This window comes from Equus asinus, chromosome 10 (assembly GCF_041296235.1).
Source record: "Equus asinus isolate D_3611 breed Donkey chromosome 10, EquAss-T2T_v2, whole genome shotgun sequence".
NCBI lineage: Eukaryota > Metazoa > Chordata > Mammalia > Perissodactyla > Equidae > Equus > Equus asinus.
In genome coordinates this window covers 10,608,894-10,636,878 of record NC_091799.1, presented here as the reverse complement: position 1 = coordinate 10,636,878, position 27,985 = coordinate 10,608,894, and the positions used below count along the sequence as shown (strand labels likewise).

The 27,985-nt window shown below is 56.4% G+C and overlaps 2 protein-coding genes across 2 annotated transcripts in view; one reads left to right on the top strand and one right to left on the bottom strand.

The window, feature by feature from the left end:
- The window catches only part of LCN15 (lipocalin 15), a 44,806-nt gene extending 34,879 nt beyond the window's left edge, over positions 1-9,927 (bottom strand). Inside the window, exon 1 of the mRNA XM_070518331.1 lies at positions 639-9,927. The gene's annotated coding sequence lies outside the window, so the exon portion shown is untranslated. The remainder of the gene's footprint in view (positions 1-638) is intronic.
- RABL6 (RAB, member RAS oncogene family like 6) lies at positions 47-27,894 on the top strand. The gene is made up of 15 exons (XM_014863777.3): positions 47-438; positions 9,935-10,069; positions 11,581-11,628; positions 14,488-14,540; positions 15,515-15,606; positions 18,047-18,187; positions 18,968-19,073; positions 20,867-20,970; positions 23,259-23,578; positions 23,825-23,975; positions 25,077-25,292; positions 25,392-25,626; positions 26,034-26,205; positions 27,065-27,129; positions 27,231-27,894. The coding sequence occupies exons 1-15, from the start codon at positions 309-311 to the stop codon at positions 27,414-27,416; spliced, it is 2,154 nt and encodes a 717-aa protein (XP_014719263.2). The 5' UTR covers positions 47-308; the 3' UTR covers positions 27,417-27,894.
- The last annotated feature ends 91 nt before the right edge of the window (positions 27,895-27,985 follow it).

The following is a 27,985-nucleotide window of genomic DNA, read 5'->3' as shown; positions in this document are numbered from 1 at the left end:
GCCCTCGCGGCGCCCCTTAGCCGCGCAGCCCCCACGCATGCGCGCAATCCCGTGGCCCTCGTGGCACCCCGTAGCCTCACGCCCCGCCCAGGCAGCGCCAAGATGGCAGCGCTGACGGGCGGAGGGCGGCCAAGCCGGGGTCCGCGGGGGCCGGAGCGGAGCCTCCGCGACTAAGCCCCCCAGCCGCCCTCGAGGCGTGCGCCCGGCCGCCGAGACCCGGGTCATGGTGCGATCTGCGCCACGCCGCCGCCGCCGCCGCCGCCGCTGAGCTCGCGGGCCGCACCGGGCTCGGACGTGGAAGCGGAAAGATGTTTTCCGCGCTCAAGAAGCTGGTGGGATCGGAGCAGGCTCCCGGCCGCGACAAGAACATCCCCGCCGGGCTGCAGTCCATGAACCAGGCGCTGCAGAGGCGCTTCGCGAAAGGGGTGCAGTACAACAGTGAGTGCGGCCGGGTGCGGGGCTTCTTGCCGGGGGGACCTGGGAAGTGGGGTCCGAGGGCCGGGCCGGGCGACTGGGCAGAAAACGGGTCGCGCCTGGCCCGGGAGGCTTTGGCGGCCCTGTGGCGCCTCGGGGGCGTCGCCGCTGGCGGGGAGATTGTGGCAGATCCTGTCTGTGTTGAGGATGGGCTGAGCCCTTACCTGTGCCGAGCGCGGTGCGAGTGCCCTGGGGGCGTTCACCTGGGGTCGGGAGGTGAGGCCGGGCCAGAGACCCCAGGGCCGCAGGGTGGGCGTCTCGGCCCGAGGCGCTCCCCTCTGACCAGAGGGTCATTCCCGAGGACTGCTGGCACCATAGGAGATCTGTGCGTTTAGTTCGCACGGTATAAAATTCGTCCAGGCGGTTCCTGGTGCGTTCTGCGATGCCCTGATTGGCCCAGGTGACCTCGTCTAAGAGGGATTCTTACATAACGCAGGGAAAGCTCTGTGGTCTGTGACACTTTCATGAATTATGTGGTAACCTGCCACAGGAGCGGTGAAAACCAGCTGGCTCTGGTAGTTTGAGCTGTGGGGTTTTTCTTTGTAGACTTGGTATTCAGTTTGAAGACGGAATATCAGGTACGCCACACATTCTTGTCCCCATTTCTTTTTAAGAAGCATTTGTAACAGATATATTTAGAAAAGCTCCAGAAGGCACTGAGACTCTTACTTGTTCTTGTGGGAGACTTTTCTTCCCCTGTGGGAGGGAGGAGTTATTGACAGATGGCCTGGGAGCCCTAGGACGTTTCCAGTCCTCTCTCATAAATTATGTAAATTGTATAGCTCCTAGACGCTGACCATCCTCTTGACCTCTCTTAAGTTTTTCCGTCTTGCTGGCTTTTTCTTAGCAGTGTTGAAAGGCTTTTTATGTTATTTTCTGCTTTTAAATTCTCTCTCCAGTGTTTCCATATGTTGCCACCAGATTTTGGACTTTCCTCCTTTGCTACTTTGAGGGGAGCCTTCCAGTCTCTATGATGTAGTATTTCGGTGATAACGTACGATATTAAGAAACTGATTGGGAAGACTTCTGTGCAGGTATAAAAGAGAGGTCGTTTTAGGTGTATTGTACTCAGAATTTCCTATGTATTTCTTCCACATTCACAGAAGAGAATGGTAAGTCAAAATACTCATGTACACAAATCTTTAGTAGTTACATTTGGATTCTTTGTTTAATTTTATTACTTACAGTATCATTTTAAACTTAACCCTAGTGCTTTGGAAATTAGGCCTGGAAACAACTGTTCACCTTCTGAAAAGCACTCCATGATGGGCACACCGCCTAGTCCTTCCTTGGGGGGCAGAAGTAAGAAAGGCAATGGATTTGTCTAGAGAAGGAAACCCAAACTTAGGTGGTTGTGGGACAGGTTATGGTCACCCTAGGACTAAATGAAAGGCAGTGAGATTGAGAGAAATTGAGATTTGCACCTAAATTAGATTTTAGAGGGATGTTGTCCTTATAGTTGAAGAGTATACAATTTTGAAACTTTTTGATTTCCTTCATTAGTCGGTAGTATAGAACATTTCTAGTATTTGTTTTCCAAAATATCTTACTTAGAGGAACAAAACTGCAATATGATGATTATAGATTCAGGATTTTAATAGCTAAGTGTTGATGCTTTTCAAGTATATGAGTTATGTCTTATAGAACGTAGTCCTCTTGGGGCAAAGAGGTCATTTTCTTTTAAATTGGCTGTGATAATGAGAAATGACTCATGTCACACACACACAGAGTCCCAGCATTCACATCAAATTTAGAATCAAAACTTAAAATCAGGGCCAGCCCTGTGGCCTAGTGGTTAAGTTCCGTGCATTCTGCTTCGGTGGCCCGGTCATGGACCTAGGCCATTTGTCAGCCGTGCTGTGGTGGCTACGCACAGAGAGGAAGATTGGCATAGATGTTAGCTCAGGGCTAGTCTTCCTCAAACAAAAAGAAGAAGAGTAGCAACAGATTTTAGCTCAGGGCAAATCTTTCTCAGCAAGAAAAACAAAAACAAAAAACCCTCTCTAAAATCAAGACCTGAATGAGATATTGGACCATATTCCTAGTTTGGAAGTCATTTTCATGTAAAGTGGGAGAAGGAATGTTACCTGAGTTGGTCTACCCTTTCTACTGCAGTTGGACATACCTTATCAGCTGTATTTGGTGGACAAGCTTTAACGGGCAGCTTCCTGAGTGAGGAAACACCAGTCTTGCGGACATGGTCAGACTGCCCTTGCTCAGGACTGCATCCCTTTCCAAGAAAGCCTCCAGATGTTGGGACAGCCAGAGTCCTGGCCAATTGGGTCTCAGTGCTAGAATTTAAAACTGAACTGAACACTTCCTCACCAAGAAGCCTTTTGAAAGGTAGATTTCAGGGTAAGAGAGCTTTTCCTTTAGGAAATTAACAGCTGTATTTAGCAAATTATTTGACCTGCCCAGTAGGGCCAATTTACAAATTCCCAAGCCTTTGCTGTCTGTGATATGCCACGGTTTCCTTCTCTAGCATTCGTTTATTTAGGAAATATTTATTGAGTGTTGGTGAAGAAACAGACCACCGTCTCTGCCTTGTGGAGCTGATGTTCAAGCAGGGCGTGGAAGCAGAAAGTATGCAATAAACACATGAAGAAGTAGCCTAGAGCCTGCCTGGAGGGGAGGGTCACAGAAAACAGAGGCGGGTGGGGGTCGGGGTGGGGCTGGGACTGTAAGCAGAGGGTCGGAGCCGCTGGTGGAGAAGCTGGTAGAGAAGTGGATGCAGAGCCACTGGTAGGAAGGATGCGCTGGGAAAGGCGCAGAAGGTCCTCTGGGCCGAGGGGGTCGGGCAGAGCCACTCAGGAAGTGTGCAGGAGATGCCAGTGGAGGGATGTCGGGGAGAAGCACTGGAGGCCAAGCCCCAAAGGGGAGGGAGACATGGAGGGACTTTGAATGAGAAACCTTCGAGCTCTGCAGGGCCGTGAGCAGAAGAACAGCTGTTGGGTGGGGAGCAGGGCCACGTGGCAGTTTGTCACCTCGTCCTCGTCGGATGACGGTGGCACAGTGAAAGGGCAACACTAGGGTCTAAACCCATCCCCTACAGGAGTGATTGCATAAGCCTTACGCTTTTTTTGGGGGGGGTGGTATGAAAATTCAGGAAAATGCTTCCCTATTTTGCAATAAACGTGTGGGAACATGAGTGAATGAAGACTGAATCGGGGTAAAAGAGGTCCACGGGCCCTGCGGTGGAGCCACACACCTTCTGCTCTGTGTCTTCACTTAGACAGACTAGAAATAGAGGGTTAACAATCACCTAGTAAAGGGCTTCTACCACTTCTTGGGTGAGTCTCAATTAAAGGTTTTCCAGGTGAATCACTTATTCAGTTTATTTGAACCAACGTTAAGGTCCTGGGATTGCTTTGACTTTTTTAACTTAAAAGTAGAGACTAATTACTTTTTTTAACAAATGTAACCAGATCGTATTATTTCTGACATTATAGGCTTTCTTGTTTTTTCTTTTTTTCTTTTCTTTTTTTTTGAGGAAGATTGGCCCTGAGCTAACATCCAGTGCCAATCTTCTTCTTTTTGCTTGAGGAAGATTGTCGCTGAGCTGACATCTATGCCAGTCTTCCTCTGTTTTATGTGGGATGCTGCCCCAGCATGGCTTGACGAGTGGTGTTAGGTCCATGCCTGGGATCCAAACCCATGAACCCCGGGTCGCTGAAGGAGAGCAAAGAGAGTGGTTAAGTGAACTTAACCACTACACCACTGGGCTGGCCCTTCTGCTTGACTTTTAAAATGAGTAATTTCAAATTTTAAAAAGATTTCAGTTGAAGAGAGAAAGTAAGACTTTTCATTCTAAAAATCTGAAGGAGAACAGAAAACAAACACGTTAAAATTGGTAAAGATATAAAAGAAGGAAACAGCTGTAAGACTATATTGAGACTCTAGAACAAACAGGTTGTGCTTGAAAAAGAGGCAAAGAGAATCTCTGGAAATGAAAAACATGGTCATTAAAGTAAGAAAGCCAGCAGGCGGTGAAGTGGCATGTAACTCTGCTGAGGAGAGAACTGGTGCTTGGACGGGAGGCGCGGCAGAAGCAGGGCAGATCCCAGCACACGCCTGAGCTGAGTCTCAGGCTGAAAGAGCAGCGAGAGCGCAGACGAGGCTCTCCCAGGACTCATGGGACACACGGAACTCCAAGAAGTCCAAGTGCAGTTTTAAAAACATCCACAGCCAGACACAAAATTGGAAATTTGCAGAACATCAAAATCAAAAGAAAAATCACAGAAGCGGCCAGAGCTAAAAGACTACCTTTAGAGAAACATCCAGCAAGCTGTTAACAAAGCTTACAGTAACATTAGTGGCCTGAGGGGAAACCCTTGTCAGCCTAGAAGTCTGTACCCAGTGGAGCAGTTCTTCAGGAGTGAGCATGATTGAACTCACTTTCAGTCCAAGATGGACCATTTACTGTGCAGAGATCCTTGCTGACATAAATACTGAAGCGTACACTCCAGACAGATGGAAATGGAGCTCTGGAGATGGGAGTCAGGTTCAGAAGGCAGAGGGAAGCACAGAAATGGGTGAATATGAGGTGAAATCTCAATAAGCATCGGTTCTGTTAATCACTGATGATGATTAATATGGGAAAAATAGAAGGAGAAACTAAAATAATGGAAACCAACACATAACCTAGTCTGGAGCTGATCAGAGTTAAGGCTTTTGAAAGTCCTTGTATTATTTGAGAGGAAGGTGCATTTATTAATTTTAGACTCTATTACAGCAAATGTGAATGTTAAAAATTTAAGAGTTACCACACAAAGAATAGAAATAGATGGCAAATCTTCCAAATAAATACCAGGCAAAGAGAGGAATAAAAAGCCTTGCCCTGCATAGCAGAAGGCAGCAGACGGGGAGGGAGGGCACCGCGCAGGAACTCAGAGTTCTCACGTGCGGGGTGGAGGTGGCTGCCTGTGTCAGCAGTCCCAGTAAATGTCACTGAGCAGACTTGCCAGGTAGAGCATCTGAGACTTGGGTTTTTCCTTTTGTTTGGCTATGTAGTGGGTAAGACACATCCAAAACTTGATGGCATAGAAAGGTTTAAAGCAAGCATTTGGAAGCAAAGCATTAGGTAAATGTTAAGCACAAGAAAGCCGCTCCCACCCTGGTCCTGTCTGCTGGAGCTGTGGGAACGTCAGATAAGACACGCTCAGAACTGGGCTGTGGAGGTGGAGGAAGGGGTACTGCAGACGTTAACAGAAGCACGTCATCTGCACTGAGCCCTCTCAAACCAAGGAACGTTCATACACAGTGACGGTCTCAGCAGACACCTGAGACTATGTGTCATAAAGACCACATTCTGTGGCCACAATGAGTAAAATTGGATATTAATAACAAAAAAAGTGGCAGTTTTTCTTTTTTGGAAACTTTTAACACATCTAAATAATTTGTGGGTCAAAGAAGAAATCATATGGAAATTAGAAAGTGTTTATAATTCATGGGTAATGAGCTCCCCACATGCTTGTAATGGTCATTGACCTAGGTATATAGTTTGAAAATCTAGGAAGAGGCCAACAGGATAAACCCCAAAAAAGTAGAAGCAAGAAAGTGACCAAGAAAAAAGCAGAAACAAGTGATTTTTTTAAAAGAATCAGTTGCAACAGAACTTATAGGGGGTGTGTGTGCGTGACTAATAAAGTAGACGAACCCTCAGGAAGGTTAATAAAGAAAACGACAAAACAGATATCGTGTGGGGCTGGCCCCGTGGCCGAGTGGTTAAGTTCGCGCACTCCGCTGCAGGCGGCCCAGTGCTTCGTTGGTTCGAATCCTGGGCGCGGACATGGCACTGCTCATCAAACCACGCTGAGGCAGCGTCCCACATGCCACAACTAGAAGGACCCACAACGAAGAATATACAACTATGTACCGGGGGGCTTTGGGGAGAAAAAGGAAAAAATAAAATCTTTAAAAAAAAAAAAAAAAAAACAGATATCGTGAATGGCAGAGTACACAACTGTAACCACACCGTTTTACAACATGAAATATTTGGAATAAATTGGTGTCAGTAAATTGAAAACTTAGAATGGAGAGTGTCCTAGAGCATGAGCTTCTAAACCTGGTTCAGTGAGAGATACAGAATCTGCCGAGGCCCTAACAGCCCTTCCGAGAGCCGAGGCATCAGACTGATGCACAGGGCGCAGCAGGTGGCAGAGCAGCCGGCTCACTTCCTGAGCTTGGTAAACCTTGGTATCAGGACACAGGGGAACAGCACAGAAAGGAGAGTGACAGTCCATCTCATCTGTGAGCACAGATGTAAAGACCTAATAAAAGATTAGGAAGTGGTGTCTAGGAAATTATTAAAATATTAACAGTAACAAATTGTTACATTGGGACCAAGTAGGATTACTCCAGGAAGGCAAGGATTGTTTAACAGAGAGTATATATTACGGGATTTACAAGCAGATTAAAGGAGAAAAAATTATAATCTCAATAGTTGCAAGAAAAAGATATGATAAAATCAATACCAATTCATGATTTACAAAAAAACAAAAACCTCCACTTCTTAGCAAACTAAGAACAGAAGAGAACTACTTTTACCTATTCAAGAGTATCTGCCAAAACCTATATCCATATGTCGTGATGAAACATAAGATTCCTTTTAAAATCTGGACCAGAGGAGGACTCCCCACTTTTACTGAGCTTTTCACCGGTGTATGGAATTCTGTCCAGCACAAGAAAAGGAAATAAGAAGTTGGGGTGGGGGGGGGGGCGCAGGTCTAAAGAAGTTGGGGTGGGGGGGGCGCAGGTCTAAACCCTTCTTTAGGGATAAAATTAACGTAAAGTCAGAAATATGAGTTTCTCTGTCAAGATGCTTTTATGCATAAAAAACTGAACACTAGACTAAAAAATGGCTTTTACCGTAGCACCCAACTTCTCTCTCGGGCAGCGTGATAAAGTTGATAACCTGAACAGCCCTGCCCTTAAAAACAACTTTAAAAGTTTGAGTAACATTTAGAAAAGCGTTAATGCATCACTCAGTTCTTGAACTTGGATGAAAGATACAGAGCTGTTCTTTTCACTTTTCTCAAAACCAAAGAAAGTGGATACTGGGAGAGAAGCCGGTGCTGAAGCTGCCCTCCCCCTGAGGAGGGTGTTCGTGGTGGTCTGGGGTGGGGCAGGAGGGAAAACCTAGAAGTCATTCAAGGAGGGGCAGCTAACAGGAGATCCCTGCACACAGTGGGTCTCCCTGAGTGTTGGTAAGCCCAAGGTCACCTCTGAGTGTGTGTGCCTCTAAATCATCTGTGTGGTCCAGAAAATCTCAAGTGGAAAATTTACTTAAGGTGTTCCCAGGTTAGTAGTGTTCCAGGCAACTGGCAAAAATCACAGACACTGATGAATGCAGCTGCAACCCATTCCCCAAAGCGGTCTTGGATAAAGTTCCAAGGAGCAATGAGCTGCCAGCCAAAACCCAGAAAACACAAAGGAACAAAGCTGCAGGCGTGGAGCCAGCAGGTGCAACAGCTGTCAGAGCCTGGCCTCCAGAGATGTCAGGTCACAGGATATCTGTCAGTGTGGGTGATGTGTTACAGAAATAAAAGAGGTTTGAAAATATGTCAATAGGACTCTAAAGGCTTTAGAAAAAGACCAAGTAGATTTGAAAAAGATTTGACCTGCCTCCCAGAAGCTAAGAACAGGTCAGGCTGCAGCATGGGGTGAGGGCCGCCTGAAAAGCGGCGTGCGGAGAGAGGGCCTGCTCTCAGGAAGCCCCAGGCACCGGAGCCCTGAATTGCCCTCCTTCCCTCAACCTGGCTGATGGCCTCCTGGGGCCATTCGGGGCCAGCCCCCTGAGGGTTAGGCTGCGGACGCTTCTCTGTCCGCCTCGTCGTGGTCTCGTCCGGTCCAGTGAAGGAGGGAGAGAGACAAAGCCCCCTCCCATCCTGTACGCTTCCTGCAGGGCGGCGTGGGCTCATGTCACAGGCCCAGCACCTCCCCTACGTCTGTGTTTATGGCACGAGCTGTCTTGACTTTTCTCTTAAGTCCATATTTGGCTTCTGGCTGGAATCAGAGGTAGACTGCCCTCGACCTTGAGAGGGACGGTCCTTGTGTTCTATTTGGTGACACGATAGAGGGTGGAAGAGTCGTGTCTCTGAGATCTGACTGGAGATGTTTAAAGTTTGAGAACAACTCATGTGTCCTGATGACTAAAATTGGGACTCTGAGGGAACATGGAACAGGGTGAGGAAATTGACTTGGTGACTAAGTTTCGTGGAAGAAGAAGCGAGTGTCTCTGAGAATAGAGAGGCCTTGAACTAGGAGGAGGTGAGCAGTGCGAGGAGAGAGAAGCCTGATGGGCCAGGCCTCAGCCCTCTCTGCAGCTCCCTTGGTGGCCTCCCGGGCCCCTGGTGTGAAGCACGATGTACTGTCCACACGGCCTTCGAGGCCGCTCAGGGAGCTCCAGCCTGATGTGCTCTCCATGTCTTCCTGAGGGCACCTCAGACTTCTCCTGCAGCCTGCCCATCTCGCTAAAGGGTGCTGCTCTCCATGCGTTTTCTTGGGCCAGAACCTCAGAGTCGTTCTCAACACCATCTCTCCTCCCAAAGTCTAGTCCACCAACAAAGGCTGTCAGCTACATCCCATCCTCGCCCCTGCTCCACTGACTCTGCATGGCACTCCTGACTGCTCTCCTTCTTGAGCTTTCCAAAACAAACCAGGTCATGGCACTCATGCTCAGAGGCAGCAGGAGGTCCGCACTCCTGTGTCGTGCTGCAGGATCTGGCTCGTGCGTACTCTCTGCCCCTGCTCTGTCCTCCACGTCCACGTGCTGGGCTGCCTTTGGGCCTGTTCACAGCTGCACACTCCCGCCGGGCACAGACAGGGTGCTCTGGAAATACTTGTTGAGCGAACAAAATAGAACACAGGCTTTCTGCTGTAACCCCGCATGTGTGGTCTTGAAAAGCCTAGCGCTCTGTGGAATTGTGCGCTAAAAACAGCAGGGCTGCAGAAAAGTAGGTTAAGAGCAAACCGTCAAGATCTCGCGAGCTGTGGCAGGAGAGCACCCACCATCCCGACCCCTCCAGGCCTACGGCCATGTCAGGCCGCCCCCACAGCCTGACCCTGACCCTGACCACCACGGGTCACAGGGGCATCCGGCTCTAGGGGAGACCACTTTCCTGCAAATACAAAGTCTGACACCGCATCACTCCATCGGCCCAGCGGGAGATGCCTCCAGGGTCCTCCTCTGAGGAACGGGAGAAGGAGAACAAAGGGCCCGGGCTGCCCTGGTGCACTGAACATGCACCATCGGCTCTCCTCTCTGCAGGCTGCGCAGGTAGCCTTGTCCTCCTTGGGGGTCTCCCAGCCCACCTATCCTGGCCTACTCCAGCCCCCAACTCCTCCCTGCTCACCAGCAATGCAGGCCATGGTCTGTGCGGAAGAAGACGACGTAGCACGAGAACTACATCAGCAAAGTTAAAGTTCGATTTGTTTACCTGATCTGTCCTTTCTCCCCCAGTGAAGATAGTGATCCGAGGAGACAGGAACACTGGCAAGACTGCGCTGTGGCACCGTCTACAGGGCAAGAAGTTTGTGGAGGAGTACATCCCCACGCAGGAGATCCAGGTCACCAGCATCCACTGGAACTACAAAAGTGAGGGCCGAGTTGGGGGTGCTGGGCGAGGGCCTTCCCTGGTGTCTGAGCACAGGTGCACTGCCCTCACAGAGTGGGTTTTCATCCTATTGCCCTCCCTGGGTCCAGTTCCCTGGAGATGCCTTCCCTAGCCGTGTTGTCCTGGGAACAGTGCCCACATGTGGGAGCCCCTGGTGAACTCAGAGGGGCTATCGTTGGGGCACTCATTAAAGCTGCTTCTGGGTCATCCTGAAATCCCTTCTCCCAGGGGAGACTTGTCCAGAGAAGCAGAGAAAGTGGTGTGGGGGCTCTGCCTGGAGAGCTGGGTCAAAGGAGTGAATCTCAATGCTAGAGACATTGAAGAGGCAAAAGCTCCCATTTTAACACTCAAGAGTGACATCTGGGGGACCCAGACCGCCAAGGATGGCTGCTGCTTCTGTGCTGTGGCCGGCACGCTGGGCCCCACGTTCACTCTCCTAGCAGAAAGGATCCCTCTGTCCCTCTGAGCCCCAACTGCTCACTTCAGAGTTTGTAAAGTCCCTAACACCTCTGGGAGATGGTTTGTTGCGAGATCACTTGATGGGTGGAACACACCCCGAGGCCTCTCTATAGCAAGGAACAGTGGGCACTCTCACTCCTGGGGAAGCGAGGGCAAGGCAGTCCTGTGGGGAGCCGAGGAGCTCCTTTGCATGGTCAGGAATCATGAAAGCAAAAGACCTTCCAGCCATCATAAACACGCCTTCTCATTGGAAAGCATCAGGGGCCAGCAGCCCCAGGGGAGGACTGCTGCCAAGGAGACGAGAGGGCCACTGAGACACATGCCCTTCCTTTTGAAGGGGACAGAGCCCAGGAAGACGACCAGCAGTTCCAGGAACCCTGGGGGAGGGCTGTGCCAGCCGCCTGCAGGGGCCTGTCCCGGGCCAGCTCCTGCTAGGTCTTGCACCCCAAAGGCTTTTGGTAGAAGTGTGACGTGGGACCGATGGACTGGAGAGTTCAATCCTCCACTGCTGACCACCCTGCTTCCCTTGAAGTGAAGTTGAGGCCAGTCCCTGGGTAAAGAGTAGGGTCGGGAGGACAGTCAGTCACATTCAGATCCGCTCCAACACACCCGCTCCTCAGGTGGACGGACTGCGAAGACCTGGTGACCTGGTGCGGCTCATGCCTGGGTGCTGAGCATAGACCCCTCCTGGCTGCCTTGGCCTGACCAGGGATGAGCCACCCCAGGGACCCCTTCAGCAAATGGGGAGCATGTCAGCTGAGGGCGTGCCGAGATCATTCACTGCAACTTGAGCAAAAGCCCAAAGCAGAAACATGAGCCCAAGCGCCCCAGGTCACAGCACACGCAAAGGCTCTGTTGGGAGCTGGGCACCCTTGGGGAGGGCACCAAGGGAGGGCCCAGCGTCTTCTGACAGGGGACCCATACTTGAAGAATGGGACAAACAGTGACACCTGGGAGGTCCCTAGAAGCCTGTCTTTGTGAAACCAGAAATTCACACTGGGTACTAATTGTAGTATTTTTCCCCCTATTTTAGCCACTGATGATATTGTGAAAGTTGAAGTCTGGGATGTAGTTGACAAAGGTAAGTTGTATTTTTTATTACAAGTACTTTTCTCCTTAGTGTGTTTACTCATTCTGTAAAGAGAAAAGCTTTTCTTTCTTCCTCTCCTTGCGCCCACCTCATGTGCATGTCCTCATCGTGTGTCTCATGGCATCTCGGCCCTCAAATCTCTGGTCTGATTTCGCATATGTGACCAGGGACTGTCAGAGGTCTGGTGGGTGCTGACTGTTACCTTTAGCCTCTGGGTCCTGGGCCAGTGCTCTTCTCATCTGTGGTGGACAGGACAGAACGCACAGCAATGACCCATCAGGGCACCTCAGTTTGTGCTGTTTAAACGTGTTTCACCCACTGGAACTGAATACCTGGCAGTGGGGGGCAGACACCGGCCTGCAGAGGTGGGTGGGCTCCAAACCCAGAGGCCCATTCTGGGAGCCCTCCTGCAGTGCTGCTGGTATGGCGCCCCAGTTCTTGGTACCCCCATGCCCAGAGCTGAGGACCAGCTCCTTGCCTTCTGAAGCAGCTGTTCCCTTGGGCTGCTCCTGCCCATTCTTGCTGCTGCCTCGTGGCGCACTGCAGCTGCGGGGTCCCTGTGCTCTCACAGGGAAGCACCTCACCACACAGACCCCAGAAGCCTCCAGGCCGTGCCCCGTGTGCCATGTCCATCAACATGTCATCTTGAATTTCCTCCTCACACTCAGGTGGCAGGTCCCCCCTCTGTGATGCTCAGGGGGAACACCTATTCCGCCCTGGTGCTGGCACCCCACATGCTGCCGAGCACGGTCTGACTGCGCAGACATGCACATGGTCTCCAGGGACAAAGGAGCCCGTGTCTTGTACAAGCTCCTGGTTCCTGGTGCAGAGCACACATGCTGGTCTCCCCTTCATGGTGTTCTTTGGGGGCAGGTTTGGGTTCTGAGGATCTCTTCAGCTGCATAGGACGAATGAGGCAGCCCTGCACCCAGAGAGCTAGCAGGAGCACTGAGGGGGAACTGCTGCCCGCCAGGATGCCTTCAACCCCGTCGGGCCTGGAAGGGCCTTATGCTTCTAAACCGTGCCTACAGCATATCCGTGCAAGTGACTTGGGAGCGTTAGGAAGCCAGCCTGGTCATGGTCCAGATGTGAGGGGAAGCAGTCACAGGGGCTGCCCTCCAAGCCCTGGAATTGGAGTGGGGTCTATATTTGGGGTCATAGCCCTGTCTGGGCAGCATGTCGTGTCCTCAGTGACGGGAACCACCCCGGGGTGCAGAGCAGACACTGCCCCGTCCCAGGAACCTCCGAGTGTAAGGCATGAGCCAGCGCTGCACCCTGCTTGTGGTGACGGGTTGGGGCGGGGCTCCCCAGGCTGGGCTGCTCATGGAGCACCCTTGTGGCTTGGAGAGGAGGTGTGGACTGCACAGCAGGAGAGAGGCCCGGGTTCCTATGTAGGCCAGCCGGGCACAGGACTCTGCGTGAGTGCTCAGCATCCTCACGGCTCCACATGGCCGGGTTCCTCTCGGGTGAAAACCTTTTTGAGTGGGAAGGAAAGGTTCCTTCTCTCTAGCACCCTAACCTGTCACCTGTTGAACAGGGTCCCAGCACCGTCTGCCACAGCAGAGGGCATCAAACTGAGAGAGACGGCGGCAGCTGAGGCCAGGCCCCTGGTGGGGAATGGCTGAGTTGGCAAGGAGGCAAAGCCCAGTGAGTCGCTGGCCAGGGCTCAGCAAAAGGGAGGGCACTTGGGGAGCAGCCTCGGGGGCTCGATGTCCTCCAGGCTCTCCTGCATCTTTAGCCTCCCTGGTTCCATCAGCCCCTGAACTCCTCCAGGGGCACTGGCCCCTCATACACCCGGCAGCAGGAGCTCACGGAGACTTGGTTGTGCTGGAGGCACGTCCCAGGCTCTGGCTGCACACAGGGTTCTTGGGAGCTCGAGGAGTGGGCACACCCATCAGCAGGGGGTACGCAGGGCGCCCATCCCTTCAGCAGTGCCAGCGCTCAGGAAGGCGCAGTGTGGCCGGCTCCTGTTGAACTGGGACCACCTGCAGTGCCTGTGCTTGTGGGTGAGGGGCCGACTCTAGAGACGGGGCCAGGAGTGCCAAGTGGCTCAGGAAGCAGCCGTGGAAAGAGGCAGGGGCTAGTTTTCCATAAACAGACTCAGTCTATTCTGGGAGGTTTGTTTGTTCGTTTTTCCCAGAGCTCTGCCCTGAGATGGGGGACCCTGGGAACTCCCAGAGTGGTAAGCCATCCTTCTCCCAGTTCGGACATCTCAGAGTAAAAGGGAGGGTGATGGCCTAAGAGCTGTTTATCGCTCAGGGGCCACCAGAGCCAGCTGACTTCAGTAGGCCTTCCTGGGGCCTGAGCCCGGCTCGTCCATCCCCAGCACTGGCTCAGGGAGCCTCCATGGCCTTGAAGGCAGCCCCTCAGAGGCTAGCCTTGCTGCAGTCCAGGCCCATGCCAGCTGGCCACACTTTCTCAGGGCTGGAATCTTGTCAGCCCAGAAGTAAGGGCCTCATTTGAACCAGAACCTGTGCAGGGACATCAGGGAGGTCTCACCATGTAGCCCAAGGAACCGTGCTGGGCCTGCCGGCGCCTTCAAGTCCAGGCCCAGCTGTTGGCTGCCTGTTTGGGCCTTTCTCCCAGCTGGGTCAGGGCAGCTAGAGCTGCTGAACAGGCCTCACTGGGGTCCCTGCCACATCCTGCTGCCAGTGGGTGGGGGCACAGCTCTTGTGTGCTCTGGTGCTGGCCGGGTGAGGGCACAGCTCTCAGGGCCTCCAGCTCAGTCGAGTATGGCGTCCACTCGAGCTGGAGGTGTAGGAGACAGTGGGACACAGGGTGGGGTACTCCTTGCTAGGGCCATCCTTGAGCCCAGCATCACCTCATAATTTTTATCTGTCTTTCAATAAGGAAAATGCAAAAAGCGAGGTGATGGCTTGAAGATGGAGAATGACCCCCAGGAGGTGAGCTGCGTTCGTCCCTGCATGGCCACGATTCTGGGAGGTTTAATGAGCAGGCGCCCACTTTTCAGGCCCCACTGCCTGCCCATCCTGGGCCCTCCTGAGGACTCCAGTTGTGCAGGTAGACATGGTCACCCCTGGTGTTCCAGCTACTCGTGGGACCCCTGTGCTGGTCACATTTTGGGGTGACTGGGCTTGACTGCTGACTGCCACACGTGAGTGACGCCTGCCAGACCAATGCTGAGTTGAGTGATCTGAGAGGTATTTAGGTGAACTGGCTGAATTTTGTATCCCCATCACAGAGGCTTCAGCCCTTGAAAGCCCAAGACACGCTGTGAAGCTGTAGCCGTGATGCGCAGAGCATGAGAAGCTCCAGATGGGCTCTCGCTGCAGCCCCCTCCCCACAGGGAGGCAGCGGCCACCGCCCTGGACACAGGAAGGCCAGGGCAAACCAGTGCTCCTCCCATTCTGGGGAAACTTTCTCATTGTTTCCGAGGGCCGGGCTCTCAGTCCTCCTGTCCATAGGCAGCCTCGGACAGTGGGCTGTCTATGGACAGGAAGATTAAGGGCATGTCTAGCCCAGTTTGTGTCCTCTGGAAGGTTGTCTGCAGATGTTTTCCTCGGTTCTGGAGTGCATGTCTTGCCCTGGGGCGCTGGCTGCTTCAGCACTCTCATCCTTCTAGAGGGAGTCCTGAAAGGGCGTGCTGCTGACAGCTAGTGGAGAAGACCCCAGATGGAAGGCACAGTTAATGGGACCCCAGAGCTTGAAACATTTACTGCCAGACCCTTTGAGGCGAAGCTTCCCAGCCCCCACACTAGATAATCTTGTGTTTATATATATTTTTCCAAAATGAAAAAAGCTGTTATCTTTTCAGACTGTGAAAGTCCTGTTCAGCCTTTCTCAGGAGACTGTGGATTCACACCTCTGGGATCTGCCAGAGTACCATCTCTTACACACAGTTCCTTCCTCTCCCTAGGCGGAGTCCGAGATGGCTCTGGATGCTGAGTTCCTGGACGTGTACAAGAACTGTAATGGGGTGGTCATGATGTTCGACATCACCAAGCAGTGGTAAGAGAGCACTGGCCATCATGGCTCCCAGCACCACCCACCCCAACCAAGGGCCACCCCTGTCATCCAGCAGATGGTGCTTATACCAGTGTCACTGCTGGTGTTGAATGCTTCTTGAGGGCCAGCCATGGGCAGCACGCACACTGGCAGTTGAGCCACACAGAAGCCCTGGCCTGGATGTCTCTGATTGTCTCTGTGTGTGACGTGGGGCCGGGTCGGGGGGTGCTTGCATTTGGAGGGTGGGCCGGGCTTGGTCAGGGCAGCAGGTGAGGCGTGCGCCTTCCACAGCGCACAGCCCTTCCTGAAAGCACATCGAAAATCAGGCGGAATCCAGTGACCACTTGTGCTGGCGGCTCTCAGGAGCCCCCGCATTCTTTGACTGCTAGGAGGACACCAGCTAAGATGTCACCACAAAGGCTCCTGAGCAGATGGGCAGAGGGGAAGTCCAGGCAAGTTGGGGTGGGGAGCCTCTCCACAGGGTCATGTGGGGCTCATGATGACACGACACGTGTGAACTGGCATCTGTGAGGAGCTTGTGACCCCCGGCCCCCTAGGAAAGCAGGTGTTCCTTCAAGCACCTGCGGCGCAGGCAGCTAGCCCCTCCGTGGGGAACTGGGGGCCGGGAACAGCTGAGAGTCCCCGACAGCAGCCGGGGCAGCCTTGCAGGCTGGCCTTTCTCGGGACACAGCCCCAGGCCTGCTCTGTGGATGCCTGTCTGCGTGCCACCAAAAATGGAAGTCTCCAGAAATGCCAAAGGAGGACCTGACAAGAGCTTGTTTCAGAAACGGCCTGTGGGGTGTACGCTTTGCTTTCTAAGTTAGATGATGATGATTGCACGCCATCCATGTTCATTGTAGGAAAGCCAGGAAACGCAGAGAAACTTGATGCCATCATCAGAGACAGCCATGGCTGTCGCTGGGTGGAGTCCAGCCAGCTTTTCTATGCACACACACATTCTTTTTATGTATGGTACTGGGATCTTCCTATGCACACCTGTGTCGACACTGCTTTATTTAAGGATGTATTAATACTGCGCCACAGTTGGACACCTAGGTCTTCCACGGGTTCACCCATCGGGGCCCCCATCAGTGAGTCAGGACCCTGGGACCAGCCTTCCTGGCCCGTAGGGACCAGCACCTCAGTGCCTGCCATCTGGACTGAGTGCTTGCACGCGCTTGAGAAGCCCCCGGGGGTGGCAGGCAGTGCGCTGGAAACGTACGGAGCAGGCTGGCGGAGCACACAAGTCTCAGACACACACCAGGGGAAGCAGCAGCCACGCTCTCAGGCGCACGCCAGAGAAGTGGGTGCTCTGCTCTATGAGCGGCAGTGGTCCATTTAGCTGGGTGGCTTTACCTGGAATCTGGCGTGGCCACTGGTAATGGCCACTTGTCTCTGGGTGGCTGTCAGCATCACTAAAGCACTTCGTAGCCTTTGCCAGACGAGCAGTGACCTAAAGGCCAGGAAGGGCCCTACAGGAGAGCTGTCAGCAGCTGAACTGGGCCCTGGGTGCCCGCGAGGCTTGCCTGGGCTGCGTGTGAAGAATGGCGGGAAGCCCGGAGCAAACAGGAGCCAGCACGCAGGCTCAGGGACATGGTGGGAGATGCACGTCTGTGTGGCCGTGAGACCCCTATGCGAGTGTCTGATGAGCAGGTGGTGCTGGGCTGGGGGATCCCGGCGCGGTTAGCCAGCAGGGGCCAGGGCTGCTTCTTGGAGCCGAGAGACCCTGAACAGCAGTGTGCTCAGTTCGGGCAGTGCCTGGGTGGCGGCGCAGACACTGTTTGGAGCCACACTGTACCAAAGAGCTGGACAGAGCATGCCCGCCTCAACAGCACTTTCACCAGGCCTGGGGCCAGGGCAGCTCACGTCAGTGGACAGTGCAGCTGTGGGCTGATGAGATGCAGGAGACACCCAAACAGGAGGGCAGAGCCCCCCTGGGCCCTTTGTTAGCAGTTTAAAGCGTGTGTGTAAATAAAAGAGTGTCAGGCTGTAAACATGGTGCGTGCTGTATTTTTCACTAATTTGTGTTAGCTTTCTCTGGATAAGAGAAGTTTGTCACACTCATGTTATTCCTGGCATGCCATTTGGAAGACGTGTGGGCAGCCCTGTAGAGCTGAACGCCCGTCAGCCCTCCAAGAGGTGTGGGCCTTGTGCCAGGAGACAGAGCGAGACCCCCACGCCCACTGAGGAGCAAAGCCCTGAGGCAGCAAAAGGGACAGCTTGGTGAGCCCCATGGGCCACAGCTTGCGCCCCACAGAATGGGCACAAAGACAAGTCAAGAAAGGGTACATGTGGGACGGGAACCTGGGCAAACCCGAAGGAATGTCAGGGCGGTGGGTGCCGACCCAGGGAGGGCCTCCTGACTCTCCTTGTGCGTGCGTGTACCGGGGCAGGGCCTCACAGCTGACACTGAGGCAGGTCTCTCTCGCCTGTGCCTCCCAAGGACCTTCAGCTACATTCTCCGGGAGCTTCCCAAAGTGCCGACCCACGTGCCTGTGTGCGTGCTGGGGAACTACCGAGACATGGGCGAGCACCGCGTCATCTTGCCCGACGATGTGCGTGACTTCATCGACAGCCTGGACAGGTGGGCGCCCGCTGAGGCCCAGGGCACGGGGAGACTTCCTCAGGGGGGCGCCAGGCCCTTGCGCATTAGCCCCCCACAGCCCTGACTACCTGGGGCTCGCTCCTGCCCTCACCGTGGCCCCCCCCGCCCCAGCCAGCCTGAGGCCCGGTCCCCACCCAGTTGCACAGCTCCTCGTCCTGGAGTGCTCAGACCGCCCCTCTGGCTTCCCTGCTGTCATGGCCCCAGGTCTGGCCCGTCCACCCATACCGTGTGGATGAGCAGGACCTGCAGGCAAATGGAAGGCTGGGGAGACCTGGGCAGAGGTCCCAGCGTGGGAGTGAGCTCTGGGATGGAGATGGGCCTGGCTGGAGATGGAAGGGAGGGCCTTTCAGCCCAGGCTGTGGGCAGTGAGAGTGAGTGGTGGGGGGCAGGACTGCTCTGTAAGAGGGGACTGGGACTGAGGACCACAGTGGGCCGCGGGTTTCCTGGCACCAAGCAGGCCCAGGCGGGGCCGCCTCCCTCCCACTCTGAGGCCAGGGGCCATGCTGGATGTTGGTGCCGTGAGGCCCCTGCCTTGGGGTTGTGGCGGGGCACAAGCCCTGTGGAAGCGTTGCCTGTGGGCACTCAGCTAAGCAGAGCCCACTGAAGCTTAGGTCTAGGCCCTGAAACCATGGGGGCATCTGGCCCTTGTCCTCCCCCAGGGGTGGTCACCTGTAGAAAGTGAGTCAGAGCCCTGCCATTGACCCAGGTGAGGTCCTTGGCCCACCACGGTCTCTCTGGAGTCTGTTCTTTTGCAAACAGGCCCCCAGGCTCCTCCTACTTCCGCTATGCTGAGTCCTCCATGAAGAACAGCTTTGGCCTGAAGTACCTTCATAAGTTCTTCAATATTCCATTTCTGCAGCTTCAGGTGAGCCATGCCCTGCGGGGGGCACTAGGCTTGTTTCTCTCTCCCGGTGCTGTTTGGGTGCAGGGGTGGGGCCACCCTCCTGAGCCCTGAGGGGGCAGTTGGGTGGTTTACTTGGAGCATGGTCTCCAGTTACGACTTGGTGTGCTGGTGCTGGTGCTGGTGTCCCCGGGATGGCCTGCCCTGTGCCCTCCCCTCTGCTGGGCTGGCCTGGGCCCCCGGCCTTTCTACAACCACCAGACATAGCTACAGGAGAACGTGGGCATCCTTGAGACATCCGTCTCCAGCCGAGCACTGGAGGCCTGGGCCAGTGGGTGCGCTGACCCCTCCGCTTAGCCTCTGCCCTGATCCCTGCCATGCACCTCATTGGCCCTTGTGCGGTCCCTTCTCCACCGCAATGTGCATGCCATTCCGAGCACCCCAGCTCAGGACTGCAGTGCCCACGCCACGCCCCAGCCCCTCTCATCCCCCCTGGTGGCTGGGCCGGCCACCCTCACTGTGGACCTGGTCCCTCTGGCCAACGGTTTCAGGGATGGCCCCCAATGCCCTGCCCCCCTCCCGCTGTGCAGGCTGCCACCTGGTTTGCAGCCCTCTGGGCCCAGGTGCCATACCTGCTCATCTTTTTTTTATAAGTTTTTTATTTTGGAGTGATTTTAGATTGACAGGAAGGTTGCAGAGCTAGGGCAGAGGGTTCTGTGCTTTTGTCAAAACCATGGAACCGGCCATGGTCCCTTCACTAAACCAGGTTTTGTCCACTTCCCATCCATCTTTCTCTGTCCCAGGCCCTGGCCGGGCCCCACTCCACACGGGGCAGTCACTCTTCTGAGGCCACTCTGGGCTGTGACCATTTCTCAGATAAGCCTGGTTTGGGGTCTGTCTGACGCTAGACAGGGTTATGGGCTTTTGAGCAGAAGACACAGAGGTGACTGCCCTTCTCACCACATGGTGGTGCAGGGCACGTGACATCCATGCAACTTGTCACCAGGATGTTGACACATGGCCCCTCTGTAGCCACAGTGGCTTCCGTTCTTTCTCCAAAAGGACATGGAACTTGCCTGGGAGAGCGACAGTCTCTCCTTTCCTCTTGCCTTTTTCTCCTTTTGAAATAAATGAGGACCCTGCAGGCTAGGGTGGTTGGTGTTGCGTTTAGTCGGAAGGAAAGCTGGTGTGTCCACTTCTCAGAGGGTGCTGGCTCTCACTGTTCGCGTGCGTTCTTTCCCTGGGACCCCAGGAGTCGCTTGACGCCGCTCTTACAGCTCCTTTTAACTTGTTATCCAAGTATAACGTGCGCACAAACCCCAAGGAAAACATGCCAGCATGGGCTCGGGGACGGCACCCAAACTGCATGTTCCCTGTATCCAGGCAGTCAGCACTGCGTGTTGCTGATGAAATGGCAGGATGTTCTGCAGCTGGAACTTGTAACTGATCTCTGACCCCAGAGGTGGCATGTGCCCACACTCGGAGTGGTGAAGGTGTAGCGGGAAGATTGTGTTCTAATAAGCATTGCGGCGTCTTAAATCTCAGGGGCACCTTGCATGGACGGTACACTGTCTTTTGGGGTGTTTGCTCCCGTGACTGACGTGTCCTCAGAGCCACACCGGACAGCTTAGCGTCATGCTGGCACCTGCGCGAGGTCACGTGGGCTTCCGGGACTCTCGGCAGCCGCGCTCTGCCCTGCCCCGCCTCGTGCTCAGCTGCCGCTTAAGTCATCAAGGGCTGGCGAGTGGGGACGTGAGGCTGCAGGGGGGCTCGCTGTGGGGACAGTTCCTGCTCAAGTCCCTGCTTCCTTTCTGCAGAGAGAGACGCTGCTGCGGCAGCTGGAGACAAACCAGCTGGACATTGACGCCACGCTGGAGGAGCTGTCAGTGCAGCAGGAGACCGAGGATCAGAACTACGACATGTACGTCGGGCCGCCCTTGGGTCAGGGCCTGTGCTCAGTGAGACAGCAGCGGGGAGTCCCACCCCGCCCAGGGGCATCTGCTCCAAAAACCCGAGTCCTTTCAGCTTCGAACATGGCGGAGCACTCAGCACTCAGGACGGAGTGCAGGCGAAAAGGTCCGGGTCTGGCCACTGTCTTGAGAGTGGCAGCCCGGCCAGGCCCTGTGGGCAGGGCTGAGGGTGGCCCTTGCCAGACAGTCAGGCCTGCAGCCTTCTTTCTTCCCTGTAGCAGGCTTCTTCATCATGAATGTGCAGTAATGAAATATTTAGAGTAAGACAAGCACTTGTCTAGAACAAGTAGATTAAGTCAGAAGTGGAGCCACGGGGAGCAAGCAGACACCTGGCTCCTCCAGATGCTCCCTGAGGAAGGGAGGTCAGACACCCTAAGGCCCTGCCACCCCACTGCCCACCAAGCACGTTGGGGCTGAGCCTTCTTTTTTTTTTTTGAGGAAGATTAGCCCTGGGCTAACTGCTGCCAATCCTCCTCTTTTTGCTGAGGAAGACTGGCCCTGAGCTAACATCCATGCCCATCTTCCTCTACGTTATATATGGGACGCCTACCACAGAATGGTGTGCCAAGCGGTGCCATGTCCACACCCAGGATCTGAACCGGCGAACCCTGGGTGCCTTAAGCAGAACGTGTGCACTTAACCGCTGCACCACCGGGCTGGCCCAAGGCCGGGCTTTCTTTAATGGGCCTAACAGGACCCATGGGTGGCTCCAAGCCCATGGGCATAACTGTGGGGCTTGCGGGTTCACCAGAGATGTTGTGCAGTCACCACACCCAGACAGCCGCCCAGCTGTGGGGGACGCAGCGCACAGGCCTGGTGCAGCTGTTGGCGCTGTCGCTGCCAGGTTCCGCTTGCCTCTGTCCAGACCAGCCTCTCTTGCTGGCTGGCAGGAGTGTGGTGCTGGGTGCCACTGACCGGGCCCTGTGTCTCCCCGAGGCCCAGTGAGACCGGCCACCGTGATCTTTTCCAGCTGGGGCTGCCGTCCCTATTTTGAGCTGTTTCCCAGATTGACACCGATGTAGAGCAGAGTCTTCGGAGAGCTCCTTGACCTTGAGAGGGCTGCTGGTGAAGAGGCGCATGGGGCAGGAATGGAACCTTCTGGTCCTCGATCATAGAAGGACGGGGTTCAGAGTGGGGAATCTTTCCCGGCCGTGCCTGCGTGCTAAGCAGCATGTGAACTCCAGCAACACGGCCGAGTGGGTGGGAGGCGGCACATCCTCTCCCCCTTGGGGTCGCCGTCCACCTCCCACAGCTCTGGGGAGAGGCCCTGGCTCTTTCAAGGAACGCGTGGCCCTGGACTGCCCCTTAAAACAGCTGCTGCTTTGGCTCCCAGAGAGAGCACCTCAGCATCACGTCCTGGGGGAGGTGTGAGAAAGGCTGCTGCCTCACTGGTCCGCACAGCCCCCGGGTGCTGGCCCTGGCTTGGCCCAGCATCCCCCTCTGGCCCTAGAGGGACTTGCAGAAGGGCCTTTAGGTCTCCCCAGAGCCATGTCCGGCTGTTGGTTTGGAAAGGGCAGGAGTGAATGGCAGGAGTCATTCTGGGGGGACGCTCTTACTGCTCCAACTGCCAAGGCTGGCCGTGAGAAGGAGCCCTGCCCTGGGGCGCAGCTGCCGTCACTGTTGGACAGAGCAGGGTTGACCAGCTTCCACAGGGTTTCTCTGACTAAGCAGGGTGGCTTCTTCCTTTTGGACTGAGAGCTTGGCGGCTCAGCAGAGGTGTCCCCACAACCAGCCTTCAGGAGATGGGGGACTGGTCAAGGACTTGGGCCGGAAGCTGGATGCCACTCCCAGCCTGCACCAGAACCCAGCACCATGCCTGTCCCTTCTCACCCCATCCCTTGAAATCCCAAGAGACTGGTGAGGGTGGCCAGCCCAGACACCCCTGTCCCAGTCCCCAGGACCCAGCCTATAAGCAGGGGCCAGCTCCTTGCTCCAGACCTTCTGTTTGGAAGCCCACCTCCAAAGATACAGGCTTAGGGGTCGCCATCCTACTCGGCCTGGGGACAGCAGGCCTTGTCTCAGACTCAGCCTTTTGTGCCAGCCGCCCTAGTTCAGGCCCTTCCCTGCCTGTCAGGCCCTCCTCCTCCCAGGCACCTCTTCTCACCGATGCTCTGCTTGGCGTGAGGGCTGCTGAGCCTGAGGGTAGGGACACCACTGTCGTCACCACCAGCAAAGCAGAAACCTCAGAGGAAGGACTGGGGAAGGCGGGTTTCTCACGCCCTGCTCCTTGTCCCACCAGCTTTCTCGAGATGATGGAGGCACGCAGCCGTGGCCACGCGTCCCCCCTGGCAGCCAATGGGCAGAGCCCATCCTCAGGCTCCCAGTCTCCAGTGGTGCCTCCAAGCACTGTGTCAACAGGGAGCTCCAGCCCCAGCACGCCCCAGCCGGCCCCCCAGCCACCCCTCAATGCCCCATCGGCCTGCCCCTCACCCCCATCCCCGTTGGAGGCCCCACTGCCCCCCGCACCCCCAGTGGCCCCTGCCCCACCCCCAAGGCGCAGCATCATCTCCCGACTGTTTGGAACCTCCCCGGCTGCCGAGGCGGCCCCTTCACCCCCAGGTAGGCCCCAGGAGCAGCCCCTCAGGAGGTGGGTGTGGGTGGCCAAGTGGTGGAGCAGCGCTGTCTCCCTGGCCCTGTGAGCACTCGCAGACTGGGACAGGGTCACCCTTCTTTCCCCTGGGCCGGCAGCCCCACAACCCATCCATGTGCACCCTTGCTTGTGTCCCAGCCCTCTGGGCACAGCCAGGATGGACATAACCCAGGGTGGGCACTGAGCAAATGGGAACCAGTGTCTGCTATCCACAGAGCCGGCCACAGCTGCAGAGGCCCCCATAAAAGTCCAGAACGTGGAGGATTTTGTTCCTGAAGACAGCCTTGACCGCAGCTTCCTGGACGACACAGCCCCCACAAAGGACGAGAAGAAAGTTGGACCCAAGGTCGCCCAGGACAGCGACAGGTAAAGTCAGGGGCCTGCACCCTCGAGGGCACCACGTGCAGCAGCTGCCATTCCCAGCCTCAGCCCTTGGCTTCCTCCTGGCCCCCATCAGGTGTGGACTCTGCTGCCTTCCCTGGCACTGGGTGAGCAGAGGGGATGGGCACCCCACCAGCTCGGCAGCATCTCGGCTCTGAGAACAAAAGCAGGACTGTGGCAGGAGGAGCTGAGAAGGCTTGGGCTGGAGCTCTGAAGGCCAGGGTCAGACACGACCCCCCCAGGGCTGCCAGACCTCAGTGCTCTGTGAGCCCCACACCTGCAGAGAGGGAGCAGGGATCCTGGCCACAGTCCGACTCTGAAGCTCAGAGTGTTAGGCTAGTCCAGGACACACACAGCCTGAAGGCCCATTTCCATGGTGCCCGTGACTCACCTGTCAGAGCACCCTGTGGCGGGTGGGAGAGGAACCCTGGCGCCCACGAGTGGCTGCCAGCTTCTCTCCCCATGCGGTAGGGCCAGTCAGGGCCACACAAGAGAGAGAACTTCAGGCCTAGCTTCCCACCCCCTGCTCCCCTCTCCTCAGCATCAGTTCCTGGGCTTCAGGCCTGCCAGCCCCTCTCCCACACACGTATCGCCACTGTCATCGTGTCTCTCCAAAAATGCAAAACAGCAGGATGAACCCAGTGCTGTGCTCCTCCCCAAGTGCCCTGAGCATCGCTGAGCCCGTCACCACACGCAGGCCCACAGCCTACCCCCAACCACCTCGCAGGAGGGCATCCACTTCCAATGTAAACAGCAGGCCCTGCTGTGACTTCCCACTGCACAGGTGGCATCTCTGTCCCTCTCCTCAGCCCCCAACTCGCGCCCACTCTCCAGCCAGCCTCTGCCACTGCCTCTGGTGAATACCAGTGAGCCCCCTCCACAGAGCGCCCTTCAAGCAGGTCCCCTCACTGTCTGTCCTCATGCAAATACAAGCACAAGGGCAGAGCAGCCCCACAGTCAGTGCTCACGCCTCGCGCACGGGGACATCCAGGACATGTGGGTGCAGAGGTACCTGGGGCTCAGGATGGGCAGCTGGGCGCTCCATGCCCCCTCGTGAACTCTGACCACTCTGCATCTCCTTTGCAGCGATGGGGAGGCCCCAGGAAGGAACCCAATGGTGGCAGATTTCCAAGACGATGTGGACCTGGAAGACAAGCCACCCGGCCAGCCCTTGCTGCCCATGGGCCCCATCCCCAAGGAAAACATCACTCTTTCCAGTGAGGAGGAAGCAGAGGATGTGGCAGGGCACCCCAAGGCCACTGTCCTGGCTCCCCAGAAGTGCTCTGAGCCAGAGACCAAACAGTATGTGGGGGGATCCCTGGGAAGGGGCCCCAAGGAAAGGATGGGGTCCCCAGGGGGAGAGGCAGCCACAGGCCCCCTGACCTCCTCCTCCTCCCGAAGGTCCTCCACAAAGGCCTCAAGGCCACACAGGGGCACAGCTCCCAAGGCCACAGCGCCCTGCTGCCCAGGCAGCACCAAGCCTCCAGCTGAGGGCTCTCGAGGACACGAGGAGGGGAAGGATGAACAGGCAGCGTCATCAGACAGTGACCCCGAGGGGCCCATTGCCGCCCAGATGCTGTCCTTTGTCATGGACGATCCTGACTTTGAGAGCGACTCGGACACTCAGCGGAGAGTGGTGAGGACAGGACGCTTGGTGCCCACACTGCCTCAGAGCCCTGAGGACAAGTGGTGGGCAGGGAAGGGCAGGACAGAGATGAAAGTGTGAGATTGCCTGGGCAGCATCCTGGGGTGCTGCGGTCAGTCTGCATGAGCCTGGGGCCCAGGCCATCCTGGCTGCCCCAAGGTGCACTGTGTGTACAGGCCCAGGCCTGTTTGCCCATCCTGGTGACAGCAGAATGGAGGGGCCACAGCATCCCAGCAGCCACACTCAGGCCTGGTCCGGCCCTCCCTCTGGGTCGAGTGTGGGGGCCCCACAAGGGGGCTTGTCACCTGCCCGGAAATGCAGGAGCCCTCAGGGGGCTGCATGATGGAGGGAGGGAGCTAGGGAGGGGCCGGCAGCCTGACTTGCCCGCTCCTTTCCAGGAGGAGTTTCCAGTGCGAGAGGATCCCTCCGACGTGACAGATGAGGACACTGGCCCTGCCCAGCCGCCCCCACCTCCCAAGGCCCCCATCCCCTCCTTCAGACTGAAGAATGACTCGGATCTCTTTGGGTTGGGGCTGGAGGAGACGGGCAGCAAGGGGAACAGCAGTGAAGGTAGCAGGGCCCTGGGTGCTGGGTGCCTCAGGCCATGGTCCTCATCCAGGGCGGCCCAGCTGGAGGCACATTTCTGACCCCCTTCCCTGTCCCTTTGCACCTGACCCCCAGAGCACAGAAGCAAGGTCAGCAGCACAGGGCACTCTGAGTAGCAGGGCTGTCATGCAGGGCTGGGCCAGCTGGCTGTTGGATTCAAGCGAAGCCCCATCCCAGGTGCTCCTTGGCCCTGCTTGGGGTCCAGCTGTGTTCTTACAACATCCCAGACTCTCGGGGGTTCACGGGGCTGCAGGCCAGAGGGATGGGCAGCTGGGGGCATCTGATCCCATGGCCACAGGAGGGGTTTGGTGGCACGGGCAGCACTGCTGTGGGCTGGCTGAGAGCTGTCATGTACCTAAGTCTGACCCTCCACTGGTGGTCCTCTGTGCAAGAAGATGGCGTGTTCTTCAGGCCTGATGAGCGCTCGTGGCTCCGTGTGGCCCTGGCCAGCTCCACGAGTCTCTGGCACTGTCCCCACCCTCTACCCTGGGCTGCTTGAGCCCAGCTCTGCCCTAACCAGCAGAGTCATTTGGGATGTGTCCTAGAAGGTTGTGGTCCCCAAAATGGAGAGGAAAAGACCTTCCCAGGTTTGTCCTGGGATTGAAGGGGGTTTGCCTCTCAGGTGGCCCCCAGGTCACCTTTGTAGCCCGGGGCTAGCTGGGCACCCAGCCCCAGGGCAGAGTCGGAGGGTCCCGGTGTGCGCTTCAGGAGGAGCTTCCACAGGGACCGACTGAGATGGAGCGTCTGCAGAAGCTCCTGCCACTGGCCCAGGCCCCTCCCCACACCGCTGCCAGGGAGCTGACGCCGCCTCTTATCCCTGCAGGAAAGGAGGGCAGGCCTCCCTCGAAGGAAAAAGAGAAGAAGAAGAAGAAGAAGAAAAGCAAAGAGGTAGGCGCCCGCCTTCCCCTCCCAGGAGCCGGCGGCAAGGGGTCCTGGGCTCTGCGCTCCTGGCGCCCACCTGACCCTGCTGCGCCCGCGCCCCCATCCAGGAGGAAGAAAAGGCGGCGAAGAAAAAGAGCAAGCACAAGAAGAGCAGAGACAGAGAGGAGGGCCGGGAGGAGCCGCGGCGGCGGCGGGGCACGGAGAGGACGGCGGTGGACGAGCTGGAGGCCTTCCTGGGGGGCGGGGTCCCGGGCGGCCACCTCCGCGGGGGCGGGGACTACGAGGAGCTCTAGGCCTGGCCGCCAATGACCGGGACGGGGCGGGGCGACACGCTCACCCCGGTTTTCAGGGGCCCCTGCAGGGAGGGGGCCGGCAGGCTAGGGCCGGCCCCGCGCTTCTCAGGGATGGGACTGAGGCCGAGGAGGCCCGCGAGGCTGTTTACAGGGCGGGGCGCGCCGGCTCCTGCCCTCCTCTGGCCGCCGCACGCGCTCTCCCAGGCCCACCGCATGCGAGTGGGCTCCGCTTCCTGCCGCGGCCCGGCCAGGGCTGCCCGCGGCCCGCCCGAGCCCCCGGACCCTCCGGGCCCCGGTGTGCAGACGCCCGGCAGCGCCGGCGCCTCTCCCAGGGGAGGCTCTCCCCAGGCTCGGTGTCCAGCTTTGCACCTGCTCCTGCGCTCTGCGCGCCGCCGCCCGGAGCCAGGAGGTCCTCAGACACTCATCTCCTTCCGTTGTCTTTCCACACTCCGCTCCGACATAAAGCTGTCCTGTTTTACCGGGCGTCTGTGTGTGCTGCTCTCGAGTTGGGACGTGTCCACTGGCCCCCTTTGCTTCGGTCGCCACAGGTTGGCGGGAGCTCCCTCCCT

Coding starts and splice junctions, on each gene's coding strand:
- RABL6 (XM_014863777.3), top strand. CDS start 309: ATGTTTTCCGCGCTCAAGAAGCTGGTGGGATCGGAGCAGGCTCCCGGC. Junction 439..9,934: donor GAAAGGGGTGCAGTACAACA/GTGAGTGCGGCC, acceptor TTTCTCCCCCAG/TGAAGATAGTGATCCGAGGA. Junction 27,130..27,230: donor AGAAGAAGAAAAGCAAAGAG/GTAGGCGCCCGC, acceptor GCCCCCATCCAG/GAGGAAGAAAAGGCGGCGAA.